Source organism: Zingiber officinale, chromosome 10B (genome assembly GCF_018446385.1).
Source record: "Zingiber officinale cultivar Zhangliang chromosome 10B, Zo_v1.1, whole genome shotgun sequence".
Lineage (NCBI taxonomy): Eukaryota > Viridiplantae > Streptophyta > Magnoliopsida > Zingiberales > Zingiberaceae > Zingiber > Zingiber officinale.
The window spans coordinates 1,725,827-1,740,254 of NC_056005.1; the positions used below are offsets into that span (position 1 = coordinate 1,725,827).

The window sequence follows — 14,428 nt, forward strand, 5'->3', positions numbered from 1 at the left end:
ATTTAAAAAAAATATTGATTCCTCAAACAATATTATTTAAATTCACCAACACCTCAAACACTGTGAATTTTGCATGTCACGTTAGTGTGGACGTATACAAATTCAACATTTGTAAAAGGAGGGTTTTAACCCATTAATTTTATTATCTTGTCAACCTAACTTTTTGACAAATAAAATTAATAGTTGGTATCATTTGGTCACACAAATAATAGCAGTGACTCCGATGGGGAGGATACTATTAGATGTGTCTAAGTGTATACCATTACTTGACACTAAGTCCATTAATAAGATTATGCCCCTTCCGTTGGGGAAGATCACACGCTCTTAATTAACTTCCTATAGTCATCCAAAAATGGAAGTCTGTTCTAGTGATCCACAAACAAGCTCATCCGTTATGGAGGAAGGCACTCAGAGCCAACGCGCAAGCTTGTTTGCATCACTTACAAACCAGTAATGGAGACCATGAGATTTATTTAAAAATCCCTCTCCCACTTAGTTATTTATAAATGAGGAATTTTAACTATGCTAGCCTACTAAATATGTAAACTAACATGCACACACAGCACAATATAAAAGCAATAAATAGAAAATCTAATTTTCAACTATTATGGCTTTTATCTCTTGTTGTCCTCCGTGTGTTGTCATATTTGGCCACTGCCACCGGGTCTAGCTGTCGCATCCATCTTGCTCCTAGTTCCGCTGCGCCTCTGGTCCTCAAAAGGTTCCACGCCTTGCAAGATTCGATCCGCGATATAAATAGAATTTTACATTTTTCGATCCTATATTCCTCGAAGGAATGTACATGTAAACTAGATCGAACATAAAATAAAATTTACATCCATCGATCCTATATTCCATAAAAGGAATGTACATGTAACTAGATCAAAAATAAAATCCTAATAAAACTAAATACAGCTCCTGCTGTATTTTATAATACAATCATGCACACACAATAAAATGCCCTTGACATGTCCAAGGGTCCAATCACACACATAATAACTAAAAGCCATAATAGTTGGATCCTGCATCCACAAAGTTAGCACATCCTACTATTAACCTGCCTAAATTATGTATGACATGTGCATAATTAAACTAATACCAAATACACAGAGGTAAAACCCTAGCTCTGATACCAATTGTTGGTTGCTACTCGGAAAACCTAGAGGTTCCACTGTACAAAAATTTTGTACAAAGGTCTGAACCTTTTCCTAGCTACCATGTGTTCTTTTAAATTAAATTTTGAATCGCCTGCGGAACTTAACACGTTTGATCCAAAACTTAATCTATTCGTTCTTTTAGGTTTTGACTTGGGTCTCCTGCAGAACTTAACACGTTCGACCCAAATCACCTTAAGTTATTAATTCCATTAAATATTAATTTCCATAATTGGTTCCCAGTACTGACGTGGCGAGGCACATGACCTTCTTGGATATAGGAGCAACCACCACCGACTAGACAAAACCTTTTATAGAAATATAATATTTAATTTCCTAAAATAACTTTAGGTTAACCAAAAAGAACAATCAAATCACAAGAAAAAAAAACAAAAGAACACAACTTCAAAAAACATATTCGAAATACTAGAACGTAAGCCTCTTGTATTTGGTATTATTTCCATAAATAACTAGTATGATGCGGAAAGAAAAATTACTAGTTATACCTTGTAGAAAAATCTCTTGATCTTCTACCGTATTCCTCTTCTAACCTCGGACGTTGTGTGGGCAACGATCTTCCGAGATGAGAAACCACCAACCACCTTCTTCTCCTCCTATCTAGGTTCGGCCACAAATAGCTTAACCAAGGATGAAGAACAAAACACCAACCAAGCTCCAAGAGATGCTAGCTTTCTCTCCTTCTTCTTCTTCTTCTTCTCCAAGTAGTATCCGGCCGCCACAAGCGCTCCAAGCCTTTGAGAGATTCAGCCACCACAAAGAGGGAGAGAAGAAGAGGATGGCCGGCCACTCCAAGGAATAAAAGAGGGAGAGAAATAATAGATGTTGTATCTCATGAAGGCACCCTCACCCCTTCTTTTATATTCCTTGGCCTAGGCAAATTAGGAAATTTAATTATAATAAAATTTTCTTAATTCCCTTGACATGATTTAATTGAGAAAAATAAAATAAAATTTCCCCAATTAATCTCTAATGGCCGGCCACATCAAAAGAGGTAAATTAGACAAGTTTTAATCAACAATTAAAACTTCCTAATTTGTTTCCGGAAATTTTAAAAATTAAAATTTCTCTTTAAAAATCTCTTCATGGTTGATAAAAAGAAATTTCTATAATTTTAATTTTATCAACATGTGGATAATTTTAAAGAGAAAATAAAATATCTCACCAATCTACAAATAAGGAAAGAGATCTAATCTCTTTCTTTAATCTTTTGTAGATCTTTTACAAGAGAGATATTTTAATTTTAATTCTCTTTAATAAATTATTTCTTCCACATAATAAAAATTAAAATTAAAATTCCTTTTTAATTTAATTTGACCGGCCCCCACTAGCTTGGGTTCAAGCTAGGGCCGGCCACCCCAATTTATACCTAGGCCGGCCCTAGCTTGGTTCCCAAGCTAGCTTGGTCGGCCCCCTATTGGTGGGTAAAGAAGGTGGGTATAGGTGGGTATAGTACTCTATAAATAAGAGGTTATGATAGAGACCGAGAGGAGGAATTGGTTTTGGTCTCCCGATAAAATTAAGCATCCCGTGTTCACCCCGAACACACAACTTAATTTTATCAATAATAATTCATTCCACTAGAGAACTATTATTGAACTACCGCACCAATCCCAAATTACATTTTTGGGATCCTTCTTATTATGAGTGTGTTAGTCTCCCTATGTTTAAGATATCGAATGTCCACTAATTAAGTGAGTTACTGACAACTCATTTAATTAATATCTAAGTCCAAGAGTAGTACCACTCAACCTTATCGTCATGTCGGACTAAGTCCACCTGCAGGGTTTAACATGACAATCCTTATGAGCTCCTCTTGAGGACATTCTCAACCTAGATCACTAGGACACAGTTTCCTTCTATAATCAACAACACACACTATAAGTGATATCATTTCCCAACTTATCGGGCTTATTGATTTATCGAACTAAATCTCACCCATTGATAAATTAAAGAAATAAATATCAAATATATGTGCTTGTTATTATATTAGGATTAAGAGCACACACTTCCATAATAACCCGAGGTCTTTTTTCCTTTATAAAGTCAGTATAAAAGAAACGACCTCAAAAGGTCCTACTCAATACACTCTGAGTGTACTAGTGTAATTATATAGTCAAGATAAACTAATAGCTAATTACACTACAACCTTCTAATGGTTTGTTCCTTTCCATTTTGGTCGTGAGCTACTGTTTGTAATTTATAAGGAACCAATAACATGATCTTCTGTGTGTGACACCACACACCATGTTATCTACAATATAAATTAATTGAGCAACTACATTTATCATAAATGTAGACATTTGACCAATGTGATTCTTATTTCTAGATAAATGTTTATACCAAAAGCTAGGCTTTTAGTATACACTCTAACACCTCTTACACTCATTGAACACTCATAAATAAACTAAGAAATCAATACAGGAGTTATTGAATATTTCCTAGGTCCAAGGGCCTTTTTATAGCCCTTGGAAAATGTCATTCGCGGCTTAAAAGCACCTTCAAAGTGGTCAAAGGCACCTTCTATCAAATGGATTTTATCTCCCGAGGATAAAACTTTATCCTCTCGTAATGGCTATGAAAGGCACTTTCGTACTATTCATCGAAGGCACCTTCCAAACTATGGAAGACGTCTTCTATAAAGCATATTAGCTCCCATTAGTTGATCTCTTTGTGTAGATGATGCTCTGGCTACCTGGATCAAAGTTGAGCTCACCCAAACCCAACTCCGACCTTCTCCCTCAGACATCGCGTACGTTCTTCTCGTCCACCGGTGTACTCTTCCGCAACATCTCGTCCCTCGATTGTACCAAGTTCGTTGGCTCCTTTTTCCGTGTCATTCTTCTTGCTAGCTACGTCTTTCGCTCAACTTCTTGTATTCCTAAGCTCATGCACACTTAGATACAAAGATCAAGTACACATGACCTAACTTAACTTTGTTGACCATATCAAATGTAGATCTGCTACATTAACGCCCCCTAGTATCGGTTCCACGGATATGAAGGGAGGTACATGTAGGTACATAGGCGTCAGACATATAGTGGGATAAACCTCAGATCATCAGGTATTGAGAATCAACCCCTGGTCATTACGCTAGAGATGTCATGCACCTACCATCTGTGCTACGCCGTGGGGCACTTGGTTGACTATATCAAAACTACCACGAGATATTTATAATATATATATTTTTTATGTATATCAACTCAAGTTAAAATTAGGGTTAAACAAAAAATAATAACATGATTATGTAAAGAAGTTGCAATTAGAATAAAATATTACAATAAATTAAGCAAGTTAGTAAAATTGTAAAATTCGTACAAAGATAAAAATAAATGATTATTCCTCTTAAACTCGTACTTATTTCTACACTTTAATGACATAAAAAAATTAGAAAAAATAAAACAAACTGTTAAATGTTGAAAAATAAAATATGTGGATGCCCATAACCCCTAATGACTTCATAAACTCCCTCATCTACATAACCTATTTTCTTTTAAACTCCTAAGTTATATAAATTCATGAGGAGTTTTAATATGATTGTATACCTATAAATACATATGTATATGTTCACTTCATGAAGTAAGAAAAAGAGAGAAAAAAGAGAAAAGGTTAATAATATTTTCTTTTCATATGCAATTGCTTATATAATTTTATAACACGTTATCAGCACGAAGTGCTCTATTTTTCGTTTAAATCAGTTATAGGTAATATAAAAAAAATGTATATATATATATTCTCAATCAAAATTATTCACATGCCAAGAAATTAAATTTATAGTTCCTTTATCATTTATTAGCTATTATCCAATTAACTATTAGTTAGTTACTTATTTGTATGATTTGCAACGTTTTAAAAATTTTACAATATTTTACAGTTAAGTATTACAAAATCATCTTTTGATTATATCATGTTTTATCATTTATTAATAAATATATATGATGCACGATAATTATTATTAATAATTTAGTTTTCTTTGTAATAGATTCTTACTATGTCCAATCTTTCAAAGTTAGAGTTTGTGGCTCTTGACATTTCGGGAAAAAAATTATCTATCATGGATTTTGGATGCGGAGATTCATTTGGATGCTATGGGTCTTGGAGACACCATAAAAGATGGAAATAAGGAATCTTTACAAAATCGTGCAAAAGCAATGATATTCATTCGTCACCATCTTCATGAAGCATTGAAAATTGAATATTTGACAATTAAAGATCCACTTGAGCTATGGAATAATTTGAAGGAAAAGTATAGCCATTATAAAACTGTGATTCTTCCAAATGCTCGTTATGAATGGATTCATTTACGTTTACAAGATTTTAAATCTGTAAGTGAATATAACTCAGCAATGTTTAGAATTAGCTCAAAATTAAAATTATGTGGTGAAAAAATTACTGATGAAGATATGTTGGAAAAAACATATTCTACCTTTCATGCATCTAACATGCTTCTGCAGCAGCAATATAGAGAGAAAGGTTTTAAGAAATATTCTGAGTTGATTACATGTCTTCTGGTGGCTGAGCAAAATAACGAGCTTTTGATGAAAAATCATGAGATCCGTCCAACTGGTGCTAGTCCAATCCCTGAAGTGAATGAGATAACTGGTAAAAATGATAAACGACAGCACAGACAAAAATTTAATCATGGTCGTGGTCGTGGCCGTGGTCGTGGTCGTAGATACAGAAATGATCGATCTGAAGAAAATCATGATGGTTATAATAAAAGAAACACAACAACTCACCAGAAGTGGGTTAACAATAATGTCCATCAAAAGTGGACAAATGACAATGGTAAAAGGGTTCAAAGTGGACAAGATAATGACGAAAAGAAATCAGAAAATTCATGTTATAGATGTGACATGAAAGGACATTGGTCACGTACTTGTCGTACGCCAAAATACTTTATTGATCTCTACCAAGCCTCTTTAAAGGGCAAGACAAAAGATATAGAGACAAATGTTGTCTTTCAAGACAATAATACAATTGTTGGTCCTTCTATGACAACACATTTGGATGTTTCTGATTTCTTTACAGATCCTGATGGAGGGATAGACAATTTGACTGGAAATGAAGATATTTATGGAAATGTCTAAATTAATCAAATATTTTAAAATAAATTAGTTCATTTGCAATTATGTTTTCTTTTACTAATCTTTTAGTTGTTTCTCATTATGTATCTCTTTTGTTTTAATGAAGAATATCATGGCTTTTGGATTCAATAATGGAGATTTATGCCTTATTGATAGTGCAACGACGCATTCTATATTTAGAAAGAAAAAATATTTTTCTTATTTAGAAATGGGTGAAAGTAATGTTAATACAATATCTGGTACTACAAATATTATTGAAGGTTCCGGAAGAGCTAATATATCATTATTTGGAGGAACAAAATTTGTTATTGACAATGCATTGTTCTCTCCTAAGTCTCAAAGAAATTTGCTAAGTTTTAAAGATATTCGTCGAAATGGATATCACATTGAAACATATGATGAGAATATTGAATATCTCTACATTACAAAATTGGTGTTGGGTAAGAAACATGTATATGAAAGATTACCCGCTTTCTTATCTGGTTTGTATTACACAATAATATATGCAGTAGAAACAAATGCAATAGTAAACCCGAAGTTTACTGATTCAAATGATTTTATACTTTGGCATGACCGATTGGGGCATCCTGGTTCTACAATGTTTCAAAAAATTATCAAGAATTCACATGGACACCCATTAAAGAACTAGAAGATTCTCCAATTTAATGAATTCTCATGTTCTGCTTGTTCTCAAGGAAAACTTATTATGCGGCCTTCACCATCTAAAGTTGGAATTGAATCCCCTGCATTTCTGGAACGTATACAAGGTGATATATGTGGGCCTATTCACCCACCATGTGGACCATTTAAATATTTTATGGTGCTAATTGACGCCTCTACAAGATGGTCACATGTATGTTTATTATCAACTCGCAACCTGGCGTTTGCGAGATTGCTCGCCCAAATAATTCGGTTGAGAGCTCAATTTCCAGAATATTCTATCAAGAAAATACGTCTTGATAATGCCGGTGAATTTACATCCCAAATATTTAATGACTATTGTATGTCTATTGGAATAACTGTTGAACATCCTGTTGCTTGTGTTCATACACAAAATGGTTTAGCTGAATCATTTATTAAACGTCTCCAGTTAATAGCTAGACCATTGATTATGAGAACTAAGCTTCCTACATCTATTTGGGAGCATGCTATTTTGCATGCATCAACACTTATACTTATCAGGCCAACCAGTTATCATATATTCTCCCCTTTACAATTGACTTTTGGTCAAGAGCCTAATATATCCCATTTGAGAATATTTGGATGTGCAGTATATGTGCCAATTAACCCACTACAACGCACTAAAATGGGGCCCCAAAGGAAATTGGGAATATATGTTGGATATGATTCTCCTTCAATTATAAGATATTTGGAACCAATGACAGGAGATGTTTTTACGGCGCGATTTGCTGACTGTCACTTTAATGAAACAATTTTTCCAAAGCTAGGGGGAGAAAATAAAGAGTTTCCCAAAAAAGTCACTTAGCATGCATCATTATCACAATTTGATCCTCGTACAAATCAATGTGAACTTGAAGTTCAAAGAATAATACATTTGCAAAATATTGCAAATCAATTGCCTGATGCGTTCACTGACTTGAAGAGAGTGACTAAGTCGCATATACCAGCTATTAATGCTCCGGCTCATATTGATGTACCAATTGGACAATCAATTAATGAGATTACAACTCGCCTGAAGCGTGGTAGACCAATCGGTTCTAAAGATAAAAATCCTCGAAAAAGGAAAGGAACAACTAATCAAGATGTTCATTTTGAAGCGCCTAAGTCTCCTATAGAGACAACTGACATAACTTTTGATAAAACTCCATAAGAGGTCCAGATACTTGAAAATAATGAAGAAATCTCAATAAATTATGTCAAGACAGGGAAGAAATTGAATTGATCAAGATTAGTTATTGACAATAAATTTGCATACAATATAGCGCTTGAAATTATTTATGAAAATGATGATCAAGAACCTAAATCTATTGAACAATGTCGAAGTATGCATGATTGGCCAAAATGAAAAGATGAAATTCAAGAAGAATTAAACTCACTTGCAAAACGTGAGGTTTTGGGACCTGTAGTCCAAACACCAAAAGGTGTAACCCCTGTAGGGTACAAATGGATTTTTGTACGAAAGCGAAATGAGAAAAATGAAATCATAAGATATAAAGCTCGTTTAGTGGCACAAGGTTTTTCTCAAAAACCTGGTATTGATTATGAAGAAACATATTCCCCTGTAGTGGATGCAATCACATTTCGATATCTTCTTTGTATGACAGCACAAGAAAAGCTTGAAATGCGTTTGATGGATGTAGTAGCAGCTTATTTGTATGGAAAACTTGATAATGATATTTATATGAAAATCCCTGAAGGGCTCAGAATGCCAGAAGCTTCAAGTTCAAATTTTAAAAATATTTATTTCATTAAATTACAAAGATCTTTGTATGAATTGAAGCAATCTGGACGTATGTGGTATAAACGTCTAAGTGATTATTTGGTGCAACATAAATATCAAAATGATCCTATATGTCCATGTGTTTTTATAAAAAAGGATGGACTAAAATTTATCATTATTTCTGTATATGTTGATGATTTAAATATCATTGGAAGTCCTGAAGAAGTTATACATACAGTTGATATCTTGAAAAGAGAATTTGAGATGAAAGATCTAGGAAAAACAAAATTTTGTATTGGATTACAAATTGAACATTTTGCTGATGGAATTTTTATCCATCAATCAGTTTATACACTAAAGGTTCTAAAACGATTTTATATGGATAAAGCTCATCCATTAAGTTCCCCAATGGTTGTTCGATCACTTGATGTGAACAAAGATCCTTTTCGACCTAGTGAAAATGGTGAAGAACTGCTTGGTCCTGAAGTACCATATTTAAGTGCAATTGGTGCATTAATGTATCTTGCTAATAATACAAGACCAGATATAGCATTTGCTGTAAATTTATTAGCAAGATATAGTTCTTCTCCAACACGTAGACATTAGAATGGAATTAAACATATATTTAGGTATCTTCAAGGTACCATCGATTTGGGCTTATTTTATTCTAATATGTCTACTTCAGAGTTAATTGGTTATGCAGATGCAGGATATTTATCTGATCCACATAAAGGTCGATTTCAGACTGGTTATTTATTTACATATGGTGGAACAGCCATATCTTGGAGATCTATCAAACAAATCATAGCCGCTACATCATCGAATCATTTTGAAATATTTGCAATACATGAAGCCAGTCGGGAATGTGTTTGGTTGAGATTAATGATTCAACATATCAAGGAAAAATGTGGTTTAGCTACTAATAAGAAAATTCCAACAATATTATATGAAGACAATGCGGCATGTATAGCTCAATTAAAGGAATGGTACATCAAAGGGGATAGAATTAAACATATCTCACCAAAGTTCTTCTTCACTTATAATCTACAAAAGAATGGTGATATTAAAGTTCAACAGATTCGCTCTAGCAATAATTTGGCAGATTTATTTACTAAAGCATTACCTACAACAACATTTAAGAAATTAGTACATGGTATTGGAATGCGGCGGAACAGAGATCTCAAATGAAATTTCAAATAGGGGGAGTAAATTTTCACTATACCATATTATGTTGTCTGGTAAATTTATAGTGATACAGTTGCGGAATGACGTACTCTTTTTCCTTACTAGGTTTTTTCCCATTGGGTTTTTCCTAGTGAGGTTTTAATGAGGCGGATTCCTTAATTATGAACATCCAAGGGGGAGTGTTGAAAAATAAAATATGTGGATGTCCATAACCCCTAATGACTTCATAAACTCCCTCATCTACATAACTTATTTTCTTTTAAACTCCTAAGTTATATAAATTCATGAGGAGTTTTAATATGATTATATACTTATAAATACATATGTATATGTTCATTTCATGAAGTAAGAAAAAGAGAGAAAAAAGAGAAAAGGTTAATAATATTTCCTTTTCATATGCAATTGTTTATATAATTTTATAACATTAAAAATATTTGAAATAATTTTTTAGGGGTATAGAATAAGAATTATTAGTAAGATAATATTTTTTAGAAGTAACTTAAAAAATATTCTATTTTTACTAATTAATTTTTTATTTGACAACAATAATTTAAAAAATTAGTTTTCTATTTCAAAAAATCCTGTAAACTTTTGTCAAATATGAACCGAATAATTTATATGAGTGAAAAATTTTTCACAGAAAAAAAAATAGTTTAATGATCATAATTAATTTATTTTATTATAACAATTAATTTTGTGAAGATAAATCTTAAAAATATTCTTCAACTCTAAAAGTTCTTTTAAAAATTTTCAAATATGAAAAATAGATTATCGAATACTAGAAAAATTAAATTTCCCAAATGTCTATTTTCCTATATTTTTAATATTAAAAATTATCTTTTAGAAAAACAATTCATAATAATTCAGATAAAATTTTTTTAAAAAATATATATTATGATAGAAAATATTATGTTTTATCATAGAAAAATAAAAAATTTCAAAAATAAATCTACAAAGTATTTTTTTTAATTTTTAAAATACTATTTTCATTAAAAAAAATCATAGAAAATACTTTAACGAAAAAAAATCAAAATTTTTTTGTTTGTAGATTCAATCATCATATAAAAAAAATTCTAACTTGAAAAATGAATAGTAGACATTTAAATAATTTATTTAAACAATGTATAAGATAAAGCACATTAAAATTTAAAACATGCATAAGATTAATTTTAAATAATACTAGGCATTATTTGTGAATCCAATATAAATTATTTTCTATTGGATTAATTAGTAATTTTGGTGATCAACGCCCACAAGGCATATCAACTCCCATAAGTTGATCTCTTTGTGTGGGTTAATGCTCTCGCTACTCGAAGCTGAGCTCACCAAAACCCAACTTCAATCTTCTCCTCGAGCAGACTTCCTCCTCGATTTCTTGTCCCTCGGAAGCTGCGCACGTCCTTTTCGTCTACCGGTGTACTCTTTCGTAGCATCTCGTCCCTTGGATGCACCGAGCTCGTCGACTCCTTTTTCCGTGTTATCCTTCTCGCTAGCTACATTTTCCGTTCAACTTTTTGTATTCCTAATTTCCTGCAGACTTAGACACAAGGATCAAATACACAGGACCTAACTTAATTTGTTTGACCACATCAAAATTGCCACTGGCTACTTACAAAATTATGGTTCCGAGTCTCCTACATGAAGTTATAGGTTTGTGTAAATTGACAAAAAGTATAAATTTTCTAAGTAATATTGAGAATCTTTTATGATGATAACAGATGGTACCCTTGGACTCTATGGCACTACAGAAACCTACAGGAGTTGGAATTAGTCTCATCAAAATTCTCTAAGTCCATCAATGAATTTTGACCAAAATTCATTATTAGACCTAGACGATTTGGATTTCTGAATTTTTGTTATGTAATGAAAGTATAGAGTGTATAAAAGGTAGATATGATAAAAATTCTTGGTTATGAGTCTTTTACATGATATTATAAGCCTATGTCAATTGACACAAAGTCTGAAACTTTCTAAATCTTATGAACAATACTATGAATTTTTTACAATGATAACAGAGGGCACTATTGAACTCCAGAGAATTGTAGAGTTTACAAGAGTTGAAATAAGTCTGATCAAAACTTTCTAAGTCCAACAATGAGTTTTCATCGAAATTCATTAATAAATCTACTTAGTTTTTTAAAATTTTACAATGAGATAGAAGTGTGGAATGTGTAGATGATATATATAGTGTATAATCCTGATCCTAATACACGCAAGTAAAGTTATAATCGCATATTAACTAGTACAGACTATAGGACTAATTTCTGAAGACCAACACTTCAGTATTCTGACCAATTTCATGGAGGGCTATCAATTTAGTGTTTTAGGGTTTGTAAAGACAAGAAGATTTATACGTTATATCTTCCATCTCCTAACGTAAAAGAAACTCAAAGTACTGATTGCTTAATGCTTACCAAGATTGTTTCATATTTTTTTTATTAGATTTTTTATTTTACATTTTTTAAAATAATTTTCGGCATAGAAAAATTATTATTTTGATTATGTTAAAAATTAATATAAATATTTATATTTAATGTTGATTTATAATTCAAATTCTTTTCACTTCCAATGATTTTTTTTTGTTTTATAAAAAACAATTAAAATTTTCCCTCATTTCATAATGATATATATATATATATATATATATATATATATATATATATATATTTGAATTTGTTAATGATAAATTGTAATAATTTGATTTTAAATCATAGGAAAATAGATAGTTGAGTAAGTGACAAAAGGTGTATCCCTATCAATTTATCTTAGGATTAATACGAATCGGATAAATTACAATAATAGAAAAGATAAATAGATGAGGATGAATTATACGAGAGATGTAGAAAACAAATAGTTGAATAACATATAAAAATGGATGGAGCAAGTCAATTGTCATATATGAGAATTAATATGATATAATAAATTAATAGGGTAATTAATTCATATTACGCAATTCAAGTTGACTTGACGGGACAAATTTAATTATAAAGAATAAACTGTCAAAATAATAATCTAACTAGTAAAAAATGATTTTATGAAAAATGATATCACATCCATAAAAAAATAAGTTTGTAAAAAGTATTTCTAACTTTTACCATAATGTAAGAATAAATATAAAGTTATAAGAAGTAACTCTACAATCCACCAATTGTGCCAACAAAATTTTAAATTTATAAAAGAATAATCATTTCCCAAAAAACACATATTTATATTTATAAACAAATAACTTTATAATTTCAGTTAATAAAAAATTAGTCACATTCTATATTTAACAATGATAAATTAAGAAAACCTAATTAAAGCAAAGCCCATAGACCATAATCCATTTCACAGGGCCCAGTGGAAGGAAATCAAGACCAATTAAAGGGCCCGGTCCACGGAAACTCAATGGAAGGAAGCCCCACTAAGCCTGTTCTCTTTCTAACTACACACCAACTTTGGATCGTCCATAGTAGATCTGACCACGGTTCGGAACCGATGGTTCGACGGTTCGGAACCTCCGGTTCGACGGTTGCAGGAAGGTCGACCCTTAACCTTAACCGCCCAAGACGGTTACGGTTCACGGTTCAGAACCGTCGGTTCATGGGTTCATCACGGTTCGTCACGGTTCAAGATTAATATGTTAAAAAGAATTAAAAATTAAAAATTAAACATTAAACATTAAAAATTAGAAATTAAAATTTATTAAAAAAAGGGCTCGCACTTATTTAAGTTGCCTATGTATCCCTTTAGGAGAATCAAAGCCCACGTAGTTCTTTTACATTTTTATCCTTTTACATTTTCATTCACTTCCATTTCCTGTTCCTGTCGTATTTGTTCCTTCAATATCAAAATCTTCAACTTCGTCATCTGAAAGTTGCATTCCTTGGATTCTTTTCTCCGCTCTGGTCCAATCGTCCAGTAATGCTTGGGCTTCCAATAAGTCGGGAGACAAAGTTGATCGTCGTTCATCTAATATGTCGCCGTCGGCACTGAACGTCTGCTCCACAGCAACAGTTGACACTGGACAAGCTAAAATTTCTTTTGCGATCACGGAGGGAACTGGAAAGCTTTGAGCCTTCTGTGACCACCACTTTAAGATATCGAAGTTTTCGCTATCTGCTTCATTAAAATCAAAAGAAGTCGTAAAATAATTCTCAAGTTCCTGTGTGGAACTTGAGGATCCCCGTGGACGTTTTGTCCGTTCTTTTAATAAGAGTTGTGCTTTTGTAAGTTTTAAATTACTACTAGTAGTTTATTGAATTTCAGAAATATTAATTTGTGTTCCATATTTTGCATAATATTGATTATAAATATCATATAAATAAAATCTAACATTATATATAATATTAGCGGGATCAGGGGAAGAAGAATCTTTAATTGGAATTAAAGCATCATAATATAAAGTTAACATTTCTTGTAAAACTTCTAATTTAAATCTAGGATCTAAAGCAAATGCAATTAAATAAATTTCAGGAATTAAATAAAAATATTTTTCCTATTTAGTTTTCATAGCTAAGATGCAAGGAGATAAAGATTCATTATTAATATGTTCATTTAAAACTAATACTATATTAGAAAAATTTTCTAAAACTAATTGAGCA

General features: G+C 31.9%; 1 protein-coding gene across 1 annotated transcript; it reads left to right on the top strand.

The window, feature by feature from the left end:
- The first annotated feature begins 5,260 nt into the window (after nt 1-5,260).
- Nucleotides 5,261-6,262, top strand: LOC122030362. Its single transcript, XM_042589572.1, has one exon. The coding sequence runs from the start codon at nt 5,261-5,263 to the stop codon at nt 6,260-6,262; it is 1,002 nt and encodes a 333-aa protein (XP_042445506.1).
- The last annotated feature ends 8,166 nt before the right edge of the window (nt 6,263-14,428 follow it).